The 13,235-nt window shown below is 41.0% G+C and overlaps 1 protein-coding gene across 1 annotated transcript in view; it reads left to right on the forward strand.

The window, feature by feature from the left end:
• LOC121305409 (rho-related GTP-binding protein RhoA-C) overlaps positions 1-12,749 on the forward strand; it is a 17,601-nt gene extending 4,852 nt beyond the window's left edge. The window contains exons 2-5 of the mRNA XM_041237064.1: positions 336-493; positions 4,105-4,225; positions 5,405-5,535; positions 11,358-12,749. Of these exons, the coding sequence (XP_041092998.1) occupies positions 338-493; positions 4,105-4,225; positions 5,405-5,535; positions 11,358-11,531 (582 nt within the window). The 5' untranslated portion in view covers positions 336-337 and the 3' untranslated portion in view covers positions 11,532-12,749. The remainder of the gene's footprint in view (positions 1-335; positions 494-4,104; positions 4,226-5,404; positions 5,536-11,357) is intronic.
• The last annotated feature ends 486 nt before the right edge of the window (positions 12,750-13,235 follow it).

Raw genomic sequence — 13,235 nt, forward strand, 5'->3', positions numbered from 1 at the left:
ATAATATGATTTCCAAATATTAGTTCCGCTATAGGTGCATTGGTTGAGTAAATCATGGGACTAATGAGACAATGAAGTAATGCAGAATCAAACACACTTTATATCATTGGAAGATAAGTTAATAGTGAAACAGGCTTTGCATTCTGATCATTTTTTAATTTGTTGAAATACGGGATAAAATATGTTCCGTACTGATTTAGTGTGGGACAGGCAATTTTGTATTTAAATAAGGGTCGACCCTTATAATATGGAACTGTTGGCAACCCTACATGCAGATCAAGTTGCAAGTGTAACACCAGCACTAATGAAGCCTTTGCTCTCCTCTGCCCCTGTAGACATGGCTGCGATTCGTAAGAAGCTGGTGATTGTAGGGGACGGCGCTTGTGGAAAGACCTGCCTGCTGATTGTGTTCAGTAAAGACCAGTTCCCAGAGGTGTACGTGCCCACTGTCTTTGAGAACTACGTGGCAGACATTGAAGTGGACAGCAAGCAGGTGAGGCGCCATGAATGGTTATCTCAGGAGGGACTGTCAGGGCTAAAGTCAATACTCCTGCAAAACAGCCTTGTTTAAATGCCTATGAGGACTCCTGTGATGTATAGGGTTACTATTCTTCCAGTACTGCACTTTGTATTTGCAATGTTTATGTTCAGAATTGACTCTTATGCCTGTCCTATATCATGAGATATAGTTGTCACACATTGTGTTTACAATCATTAAAGGGAATGATAGGTCTTAACGATTAACAAAGAAAGTATTCCATCATTGCATGCTAGTTCTGCATTGCATTGCTTTCTGGCTGCAGTTTGAACAGTAAAATGATCATGCGTTAGCCTGCTTGTGCCGTTTCTCAGCTTCAGAACACTGGAAGACTGAGCGAGGAATTACCTGTGACACATTACACTCACCATAGAGTAAAAAAATCAAAAACAAAACGTTACTCCTAGCATTCATTTCTAACAGGTTGAAAACAACCAGAAATCAGCACAGGAAGAACATTTTGTGCCTGTGATCTAAAAAAAAAAAAAAAACACTTTAATGTCATTGTTTAAAATTAATTCAGTGACTCAACTGACCTTAGAAACATTTTCATAAAGTTTCCATGGCCTCAGGGGGAACGTGTTTCTTTCCCTGGTAAACATGCATACATCCTACATATATGCATACAGAGATAGCTGCTGCTGTTAAATGACACATCTATTAGTATTTTTTATGTAGATATTATGGCACTGAAGTAAGTTACCTTTACCAATACAGTATTATATGCTGGAACCCTAACAGCAGGTCTGTGTAGACAGCAGAGTGCACAGTTACATGGTCTACTGAGCTGACATTTAGAAGCGCTTTTTCCCTTAATTTTCTCGTCCGTACCCGGAACAGTCTCTTCCACTCACAGAGACGCAGTATATACCTACAGCTATGACCAAAAGTTTATAAAATTTGCTTTGTAAAGTTGAATGAAACCTGCTGAATAATGTTACGTGAACACAGGGCTGGCCAGCCTTGGTCCTACAGCGCCACAGTCCAGCAGGTTTATAGTTAACCCTTTAATCAACAGTTGCTAAAGACTTGGAACAATTTTTGAGTAGTTAAGCAGTAATTTTTTTTTCAATGTAAGTAGTAATTCGTTCTATTAAGTAAGTTAGAGATCATTTGGAACAAAAACTTGAACCCCCTGCAGCTCTCCTGGACCAGAGCTAACCCTTCCTGAGTTAATTGAACACATTAACTTGCTAAATTGATCAACCACTTGCATTCTTCAGAAGTTGATGCTTTACGGGTCACCTATAAAACCTGGATTGTGGCTCTCCAGGACCAGGGTTAGCCACCCTTACATTAACACATTGAAATTTTTATGTATTTATTTATTTTTTTATGATGTCTCAATTCTACAATTCTATGTGATGCAAAACCTTTGGCCAGAACTTAGCATCGTACATTGTGTCGGGTGCCCGCGGGTGGGGTGCGGGTCAAAAAAATGTAGTTTTCAGGTCTGAATTTGACTCGCCAAAAACGTTTTCTGTCCTTTCAGCGTACTCGTCTGTAACCCTACCCCAAAAATCATATTAGAATAAGTGTACAAGTATTTCCTGCACTAAAGCAGAAGGCGATTAGGGAGGAGTCAGCTGACCAAGTAGCGTCGTTCTCTCTTGTTTGACACGTCGCAAGATCCTTTTATCACGTCTGCTTGGTGATATTAAAAGTGCCTGTGGACGAGGTGAAACAAAAGATAGCGCAGGGTTTATAGCACGTAAAGGCTAATAGTGCGAGAGGTAAGTCCAGAAGTGTGGAATTCTTCATTCATAGCGAATGAAAGTAATGAACATGTGACTGGATTCGTTGCTTGTAAAACTTGTCATGTTTTTGTGACAGCCACAAAACTGGTACATCTCTGCGAAAGCACAGGTGTAGCTCCCTTTCAACTAGTGGCATGCAAGGAATAGAGAGGTATTTTATAGTAAAGTTAGTAGAGATGTTACAATGTTAAAATATATCCAGACAGCTGGAGAAAGCTACCAAGCTTTTTATCCTATTGTATAAGCACCTTCTGTGGAGAATGGTAGAGATATGTGTGAATGTGAGAGTCCGTATAAAACAAAACAAAACAAAAAAAAAAACGCACACAGGAATGTAGTTTCTTGGTGTCCACTGCCCACTGTTAATCACACATTAAAAACTACAAATCCCATACCCCGCCAATTTCACTGATTTATCAGTGCGCTCGTTTCCAGACAGTTTGAAAACTTAACAAACCAAAATGAGGAAACTAACAAATTATTTTCATGTGATTGGAGAGGTTTCGAAAGAAAACAGTGATGAACAAAATTCAGGTATGTCGTCATGTTTACAGGAAATGCGCAATGAAATTATTATTATTATTATTATTATTATTATTATTATTATTATTATTATTATTATTATTATTATTATTATTATTTCAATGTTTCCAGTACTGAAAAAGGTTACACAAGTCTACAGATCTGACGAGACTAAATGTATGTGTTGTATGTAGTATTTAAATATGTATCAGGCACTTAAAACATTACTATGTGTGATTTATTATTATTAATTTTCTTAATCATTGCCCGAAAAAGATCCGGCTACCCGGGTATTTTTCACGGTGGGTACCCGGTTCTGGGTTTTCTACCCGTGCCGATCTCTAGTATAGATCAGTGGCGTGCAGTCATGCACTGCGGAGCCATTTGGAAAACAAAGAATGTTGCGATAATACTATGATATAAAAATGTGTCGTTCTGTCTTTATTGTTATTATATATTTTTATTTATACAGGAAATTAATCCATTGAGGCTGAGGCCTCATTTGCAAGGGGGTCCTGTCACACACAGACACAATCATACATAAAACGCCACAATTAATATTTGTGTGGACCAGCCTTAGACAATAATAACAAATAAACAAAGGAGTATGCAGTGGGTTTCCCAGTAGGTCATGCAGCGAGACTATATGAATGTAACATTATATAATCCTTTTTTTTTTTTTTTATGCGTGTTTATTGCGTGGACCGCTCCATTCTTTGTGCTGTGTTCGAGTCATGCTGCGTTAGCCCTGCACTAGTCTGGCACTTAAAACGGTACCAGGCTCTCTGAGTGACGTCACAGCCACGCACGCCTAGTGGAGTGCAAATCTCAGCGCTTACAAAGTGTTCACGAAATGTTCCTGTCAGGACAACTAAGGAAGTCAGCACCTCCAGTCACTTCCAGACATGAACTGCTTTAGATGTGTAATGGCTGCAGTATAGTATACTGGCCTTAAGGTTAGGGTTGTTGCGTAGGGAGAGGATTATTCATTGTTTTATTAACAATAATATGACAGCCAATCATAGTGCAGTGTCCTGACAGGATAATTTCATGTTACCTTTGTAAGGACAGCGCACAAGTCATACTGTAGCATGACAGTCTGTGTCTGCGCACTGTTGGTAGCTCTTATTGACTAAATGAAACAATATATTTGAAAATAATGAAACAGTATATTTATTCCAAATACACCTACCCGGTGTTTTTTTTTTTTTTTGTCATCTGTGGAGTGCTTTGAGGGTGTGTCAGTCCTGTAAGAGGCAGGTTTTAATCAATCTGCTTCCTGTGCAGGTGGAGCTGGCCCTGTGGGACACAGCTGGGCAAGAAGATTACGATCGCCTCAGACCGCTCTCCTACCCCGACACGGACGTCATCCTCATGTGCTTCTCCATCGACAGCCCCGACAGCTTAGGTGAACGGGTGTTACTGCATCTCCACTGAACACAGCGCCCCAAGGGCTAGGGACAGGGTGTTACTGCACCTCCACTGAACACAGCGCCCCCAGGGCTAGGGACAGGGTGTTACTGCACCTCCACTGAACACAGCGCCCCCAGGGCTAGGGACAGGGTGTTACTGCACCTACACTGAACACAGCGCCCCCAGGGCTAGGGACAGGGTATTACTGCACCTCCACTGAACACAGCGCCCCAAGGGCTAGGGACAGGGTGTTACTGCACCTCCACTGAACACAGCGCCCCAAGGGCTAGGGACAGGGTGTTACTGCACCTCCACTGAACACAGCGCCCCAAGGGCTAGGGACAGGGTGTTACTGCACCTCCACTGAACACAGCGCCCCCAGGGCTAGGGACAGGGTGTTACTGCACCTACACTGAACACAGCGCCCCCAGGGCTAGGGACAGGGTGTTACTGCACCTCCACTGAACACAGCGCCCCCAGGGCTAGGGACAGGGTGTTACTGCACCTACACTGAACACAGCGCCCCCAGGGCTAGGGACAGGGTGTTACTGCATCTACACTGAACACAGCGCTCTCAGGGATAGGAAATTGGCTATAAAGAGTTGTTCATGCAGCTGTAGGAGATTCCCTCTGAGCAAATGAGACAACTGACAAGCCTTGACAAGCTGTAAAGCCTGTATGTTAATCTTATTTAAATATGTTTTGTGGGCTGTATTGTATTTCCTCAAGTAGCAATTTACTGCGCCTTAAACAGTAGCATCCAACAGGTAGTGTAGTGCAGGTGCACAGATCAGCAATTCATGAATTGTAAGCGTGCACTAGGTCAGCACACTGAACACTATGACACGTGTCAGCAAAACATTATTCGCTAAAATATAGTCATTTATTTTATAGAAAAGTACGGCCAAGGGTGCTTGACAATCAGTGTATGAATGAAAGTGCAAACGTTTCGGGCAATTCAAAACCATCCTCTGTTTTTAAAAACTGAACATATGCTTTGATCAGTTAACATCCGTAAAGCCTGTAAAATATATTTAACTGTTTTGTGGGCTGTACTGTACCTAAAGACAGACTGCATGTTCCTGCAAACAAAGCTGGTTGCTTTTTATACCACATCAACTTAGGCTAGGGCACCCTTGCTAAACCGTTGTCCCCTGTGCTGTGTGTTTGACAGAGAACATCCCTGAGAAGTGGACCCCTGAGGTGAAGCACTTCTGCCCCAATGTGCCCATCATCCTTGTTGGGAATAAGAAGGACCTGCGCAACGATGAGCACACAAGGCGCGAGCTCGCCAAGATGAAGCAGGTACGCAGCCAGAGCAACAGGGACATCATTAAACATGCGCCAAGCCGGTACACACATCTGTTGAGGATTGAAACAGAGACTAGGGCACACAAAGGATAGAGTCAAAGCATGCGCTTTTGTTGAAGTGTTATGCAAACTTACAAAGCAGTAAGGAGAGGTCCTCGGATTCAGCACACAGAATCTCTGTGATGAAAGGTGTCTCAAACAAAGACGGGGAACCCCCGCAACTTCTGTACCCTATATCACAAAAGAGTGCAGGGGCCTGTCCCTGACAGTGTCATCGAAAGGGTTCTCTTTGCTTAAAGTTGAGTTTCATAGCCTTAATTACGATAGTAGCAGGTTCCTGAACACGCTGTGGTCATTTGACTCAACCCCCAGTTTCTTATCTTATCAGGATGTCCAAGTTACAACTGACATTCCGTTTAAAAGACATAATGAATGTTTCACCCTGAGAGCCGCATGCAGTTAAAAGATGTGCTAGTCTCATTTTTCTACAGCTATAAATTCCTTTACATGCCTAAAATGTGTTAGTACCTGTAGCTATAGATGTGAGTACCTTTTAAATGCAAGGACGGGTATGTAAGAAGATGGATAAATGAATCCTGTTTTAAATATCATTATACTCAGCTGTAACAATTACTGTACTATATTATTACAGTTTTGAAACTCCCCTAAGTCCCTTGTTTAGAAAGATACAGGGTGTTCATGCTTGTGACTGAGTAGCTGTCTGAACAGGATTTATTTACATGTTGTAGTGGTGAGATGCAGGGTTTCCAGGATATAATGAGACAGACAGCAGCTGCAGTTCAAAGCAGTAGGAAACCGCTGGATTTATAATTGTTGTAACTTTTTGGGTGAACAATGGCTCTCATTCCTCTTCTCTCACTCACAAACTCAACCTCTCTTACTGCTCTATCTCAAATCTCCTGCTGCCAGATCCCGCTTCTCTCTGTCAAACTCTAAACATGCGATACTCGACCTATGGTTGAAATGGAAAGCCCAGTCCCACTTTCAGACAATTCACTTTGAATATCTTTGGCAGTCAATCTTGGATTGTTATTAACCTTCCTCTCAATTCTTCTACTTGTCCTTGGTGAAAGAACCTTCTTTCTTCCAGACCGAGGGAGCGTTGTGACAGTACCATGAGTCTTGTACTTCCTGGTAATAGAAACAGTAGTTGAAATTGAGATATTCAAATGCTTCGAAATCTTCTTGAATCCTTCTCCAGCTTTGACAATAAATAATTTTCTGCCCAAGGCAGGGGTACTTAATTATATTCTCTAACATGCCAGAGAAACAATGTCCAAACCTTGGGGGGTGCCACAGGGCGCTCAAGATGTGAGTACTGGTGGGGGGTTGTTTAAATGTCATGAAAAGCTGACTATCGAATCACACTTTACATACAATAACAGAACTTTGCAACACTGCACTGGCACCAATCAACTAATACAAGTCAGGAATAACTAGGAACAGTCATGCAATGTCTGATCGCCATTAATAATAAAAATAGAAAGCACATCTATTTTTTCTTTATTTTTCTGACAATATTCAAACGACATCTTGCAAACAAATAATTATACAAATCCCACTGTAATGCTATTAAAACAGCATGTTATTCATTTAAAATTTACTAAAACTAGAAAATGTTCTAGAAATGACTGTGCAGCAAGCATGTCAATTAGTGATCTCTTTATTTATGATGTATAAGCATCTTATTAAGCGCCTGATTAAAAGTGTAGCACAGTGTCTAAATATGCATGTTCTAGCTCCAGTGTGTTTAAATGAAAAGTTTCTAAATTAAATACATAGTATGGCAGTAAACAGAGGGAAAATAAACTGAAGTGCATGTCCACCGTGCCACCTTTGAGAGTAGTGCCACAGGTGCATTTCTTACTGTTGCCAAAGCCAAATAAAAGGTTTTTGACTGGCTCGGTTTCTTCTGTTAATTTCCTGTGCCTGAACACTTGTGGCCGCATTTATTATTTTGTCCTAAAAATACTTAGTTTATCATATGAAAAATAAAGATAATATAGACAGGTGCACTTCAGTTTTTCATGTATTTCTGTAATACAGCAACCCCTCTCAACTTCCCAAGCTTTTCTATAATAAACTGGAGACAAAAATCTGGTGTTTTGCAAGATTTACAAAAAATGCTCTGACAACTGGTCAAATGTATTAAGCTATATGATTGATTAATCTATTACAACACCTGAGCTAAAGTGCATTGCTAACGTATTTAAATTACTTGACTACAAAAACTATTTCCACTTTCATGCTCCAATCACATGCTGCACGATTTCCTGTTAAATCTAGCGAAATAAAAGTGGTTTCCAATACTACTTATCCTAAAACTATATGTAAAACTGTTATATTCCACAATAGGTTGTGAAGGCTTCATTTTGCTCCACTGAATGAACTAAAAAGCAGAGCATGTTAAAACTTTATACTCTTCTTCATGTGTGTATGTCAGACAGAAACAGTACAAAAGTAGACATTGCTTTTTTTTTTCTTTTTTGTTTTATCCCTGCCGTTGTAGTTTCTTTGCAATAAACAAGGTGGCAAATGACACATTTTCATAAAGTAATAGCGTTGCTGAGGGTTATTGTTTTTAAGCTGTGCACACAAGTGAAAACCGTCAAATTTAACTTAAACTCTTCAAAATATAAATGTGGAAAAGGGGGCGTTTATACAAAGACACCGTTTTGGTTTTCGTTTATAACTCTCCTCATAACAGAAAATAGGATCACAGCAAAACAAAACGTTGATCACTATACGCAACGTTTCCCTTGCTAGTTTGGCCGGCGTCTGGAAGGTGTGAAGCGTATTTGAGTGTTGTGAATTAACCTGCAGCTGTGTCCTCAGATTCGGACTCCCTCGCCAAATCTGAAGTATCACTTTGTTGATGTTGTGTTGATCACACACATCACTTCCCATGTTAGACACAGCTGTGGATTGTTGCCTTCTAATTAATGTGCAACAATGTTTGTAATATTATTCAGCTGACTTTATTCCTGATTTAGGTTGCCAAAAAAAAAAAAAAAAAAAAAACACTTGTTAGGGGACACGCATGCCCTGTAGAGAGCGGCGACGTTACAATCTTGCGAGTCAGCAAGTAATGACGGACAGCTGACGCGCGACGGGGCCAAAAGAAAGATGCGTTGCCTATTGAGGATAGTTCTTTACTTTTTCCCTTGTTGACTTATTGGTAATAACATCAATCATCCTATGCTTAACCCTTTATACTCAGAATATAAGAAAGTTCTGTTACTATATATATATATAGATATATATATATATATATATATATATATATATATATATATATATATATATATATATATATATATATATATATATATAAGTATATATATATAAATTTATATTTAGGGACTGATTACCTGACTTCAGAGGTTTATATTGGTTGATTCTGATCCGTGAAACTGTCCACATGACACGGGGTGCGACTATCTTGTCTGTTGAACTCCAGGTTCTGGTCCGTGAGGTTTTTCCAAGGTTGGCAACTCCCAAGACTGAAGGTCTCTTTTTAATCACTTTGCTCGAAAGGTCTCTTAGGCCAAAGTGGCCCCACGCTGTTTTCTCAGAAGCTCTTGGCCATTTAACTCCAGCTTCTGCCCGTTGAGGTTCTTTGCTCTCTTATGCTGATTCATCGGTCTGGGTTCACAGGGATCGTTAGATTCATCACTAGTTCAGGGCTTGAATTTCAGCACGGGATTGCGGGAATCACACATTTTGCTCCCGCATATCTGCAACTTTCAGTGCAGGAAAATCCTGCAGATATTTTAAGACACAGAGCGACTGTATTTTTCACCCAATGTTTGAATGCCTGAAACAGCAGACTCTAAGGAAGCGGGTGTCAGTGACGAAAGCACTATGAGCAGCATTCTGAGTAGTTCTGGTTAAAATAAATAATATAGTGCTGGATATTTTAAGTGCCACGAGACTTTATTCTCTTGTGCGTGATTCTCGGCTGCTTTCTTTAAGGATTATAGAAACTCAGTACACTGCAGTAAGTAAACGGTTTAAAAAAAAAAAAAAAAAGATGATGGTCTATTTAGGTGTTGTTTTGCAAGCGATGACTTTCACTTTAACTCGGCCCGTTCGTTTTGGGGTGCCAGCCCACCGAAGGTTACGCACATATTACTCGGGCACTGAAAAAGCAACCTAGCTGGTTCTTGTTTATAAAAACAAAAAAGAAATGGGGCGCAAGAAAAGCACCTTTTTCTACTGCTGCAGCAAAAACTTCATGTCAGGCAATGGCAAAAGCAGTGAGAGTGCTCGGTCTCGCAGGGATGAGCAGCTGTTAGGTCTCCTGAAATCATCTTATTTTAAAGCAACACCAGTGTGAATGAAAATGCAGTAAAATATGTGTTTTTTTTTGTATGCAAAAGTGCCTTTTCTTTTGCCATTCTTGCCTAAAATTTATGGAATCCCCCCCCCCCCCATTTTCGGAAGAACGGCACCACTTAGGGCTAGTTACGTTCGACGTTATGCAGTCCCTATCGGGGGGTCCGTGAAAGCCCTGCTAGTTGTGTTTATGCAAGTCCTCCTCTCATCTATGACAGGGGTGCTGATATCCTGCGAACTGTGGTTTGCTTCCTGCTGCTGGATTTCATTCGACTGACTTGACTGATTTTGTAAAAATTTACAGATCAATGCGAGGCCCTTGTCCCTTCTCCCTCAAGCATTTCATTCTCCCTATGTGAATCTTCAAAGCCCTGACCGTTGTCACTTTGCTCCAGCCGCAGACACAAACCAGGTCACTCCAGGCTGTCGCTATAGGGTTCGGCAGTCAAATTTCATGGTGGGCCAAATGACCTGCAGAAAGTCGCAGAGTGGGCCACTTAAGATCATTACCTATAACGCCCATAAATTAACTAATCAAAAATGTTAATCGAGTGACTAATTTCAATAATACTTTGGTGTGTACGTGTTTTTTTTTTTTTAATTTGTAATTGTCTTTTAGATGGTAAACGTTATTTGCTTATTAAGGGTTTCTTTGCTTAGAAAGTACTAACCAGGGGTGTCATTGTTCATCATAACGTAATATAAAAGAGTGTGTGTGTGTGTGTGTGTGTGTGTGTGTGTAGAAATGGTTTGAACGCTGACACCTGCATAGCATTTAAACGTTCATAAAAATGTACCAAAAGCACTCCCCTAGTAGCTAGCCAGAACCACATGCTTCTCTGTGCCTGTTTTGTGTATGAGTTTTGATGAGAAGTGGAATAATCTAATGATAAAACCTTGGTCTCTAGTGATAGTTTGCTCAATGCATGTTTCGTGTTACTATGTATAATAATATGGACATGTTTTCAGTATTTTGTTTTATTATTTTATTTTTTTAAAGAATCTGCTTTTTCTTGTTGCTTTTGAATACTTAAATGTTCTCAATGCACCGATTTTTGTTAACTTTTGGATATTCTAATAGAACAGAAACAATTCAACACAAAAAAGGGAGGGAGGGGCATTACTGATGTTGGTGGTGGTAATAAGTAGTACGAAAGTGGATTTCAAAACCTTGCTTGGCTCTTTAAAATACCAATAGAGAGCATTTATCAAACACAATGAAGCCTGCTTGCTGTCTGCCAGCGCGGAGTGCAGATGGATGTATAATTGTCCTGTTCAGGAACACCTGAATGTCCGTGTCTGCTTGGTTTCTTAGAGCACTGTTTCCAGCAGTTGGAAATGGATGTCTGTGTGCCTCTCTCATTGTGCTAGGCTGTGTTATAGTTCTTAAGAGAAGCTATGTTTGCATTGAGATCCCCCTCAGCTCCTCAGCCCTCTCCCTGCCTCTCTCCCATCAGGAGCCGGTGAAGCCCGAGGAGGGCCGGGACATGGCTAACAGGATCAACGCGTACGGTTACCTGGAGTGCTCTGCCAAGACGAAGGACGGGGTGAGGGAGGTGTTCGAGATGGCCACTCGCGCCGCACTGCAGGCCAAGAAGAGCCGAAGGAAGAACGGCTGCCTCTTACTATAGAAGAGAAGAACAGCAGCCAGCAGAAATGTACCAGCTTCATTCTTCTGTCATCCGCCTTCCCCACTTACCAGCTACCCTGATTGAAAGAGATGGCGCAGAAACGTACTCAGAGGTGCTGAACAGCAGGCCTTTATGCTGTCTTGAGAGGCTCTTATAATGCAGCACCGCCCTCCCCCAGATCCCATCTCACCTCCAGTTCAGTTTGGTGCTAGCTAACCCTTTTCATACAGCAACGACTCTTAAGCAGCTTCAAATTGCAGTTCATTTTCATTTTTTTTTTTTTTTTTAACACATGTGCAGTGATTAAGAGTAGTTTTGGATTCTGTTATAATCGTTTTTATTCTCCAAACCTGCCTTTTACATGGCTGTGAGTTTTGTCTGGAAAATCCTATGTGTCAGGACTGAACTGCCACCTTCATTCCATTCAAATCGTGTGTCCCCTGTGTAACTCTGCCACCTCCTCTACATCTAAGTACACAGAGAGAGTAGGAGGGGCTAGTTGAAAGGTCACATTGACGCGTGATTTTGAATGCACTGAGGAAGGCGTTTCAGTCGAAGCACTTATGATTCTCCAGACAAACTCGAAAGCCACTAAAAACTCAATCTTGTAGCAGGCCAGAAGCGCTCAAAATGATTGCAAACACCGTGCTGTGCAAGCAATGACATTGGAAGGGACTCACTTGTTTAGGACAGTATGTAGCCCTCACAGCTGGTTTAGTATTATTGTTATTATTGGAAATAAAATATGATGGTCGAATTATAGGGATGAAAGTAGCTGATGTTTCTGTGTAAGCTCTGATGAAATATTTCTGTTTACCCAACTGTCTTTCCTATGCATTTCCTTCTGCCTTAAAATACCTGTGTATGCCCAAGTCCTATACACTTTCATAAACTGTTACTTTCATCCCTTAAATTAGATACACAATTGTGACACCAGCTCTGGTCTGTCAGGGTTGAAAAGCAGTTTAAAGGCACTGAATTGAACTGGATAGGTGATGGTGATATATGATACTGTACTGTTTATAGAGTCGGAAATTGAATTATAGGGTGGTTGGCCAGGTTTTTGTAAATGTATTTTTATGGTTTGTCCAAAACGTTCACAATGACGACACACAAAGAAATTGTTTTCTCAAATAAAGCACGAGCCAAAATTGTGCACCGGTTTTGATTTCCTCCTCAAAACCATGCACAAGTTTGTGAAGCCTTTACTTAACCTTACTAAGTGGATTTGAAAGCCACGGTTCTGATTGCGTGTGTCTAACCAGACCTGCCCTGCTGGGTGATGTACTGTCTGCTCCTGGCTTGTGAAGTTTAAGACAGCTACATGAGCCTGCAGCATTCGCGCAGTGCGTAAAGACCACTTCATAAACATTCCCAAACACAGCATGCAGCAGTGGTGAAGGCTTTTAAAGCAGAAAGAAGAAGAAGAATGTGGGGGAGTAGGGCGATAATAATGAAACATATTTTATTGTGCTTCTTGGGAATAGTTGCATAATTTATATAAAAGGCTCTGGAAACTGGTCACATTTTCATGCCAGTGTGTTATTGGAAATGTGGTGCCCACACTTCCCTGGCACTCGCCCCTACATTGACACCCGTCTCACTTTGTGTTTTTCTACTTAGTCTGTATATTTAACCCTGTGTGGAATTCTCCTTGCTTGTACTGTATCAGTAATACCCTCTTGCACTCTAGAACCACCGACC

This window comes from Polyodon spathula, chromosome 43, assembly GCF_017654505.1.
Source record: "Polyodon spathula isolate WHYD16114869_AA chromosome 43, ASM1765450v1, whole genome shotgun sequence".
NCBI lineage: Eukaryota > Metazoa > Chordata > Actinopteri > Acipenseriformes > Polyodontidae > Polyodon > Polyodon spathula.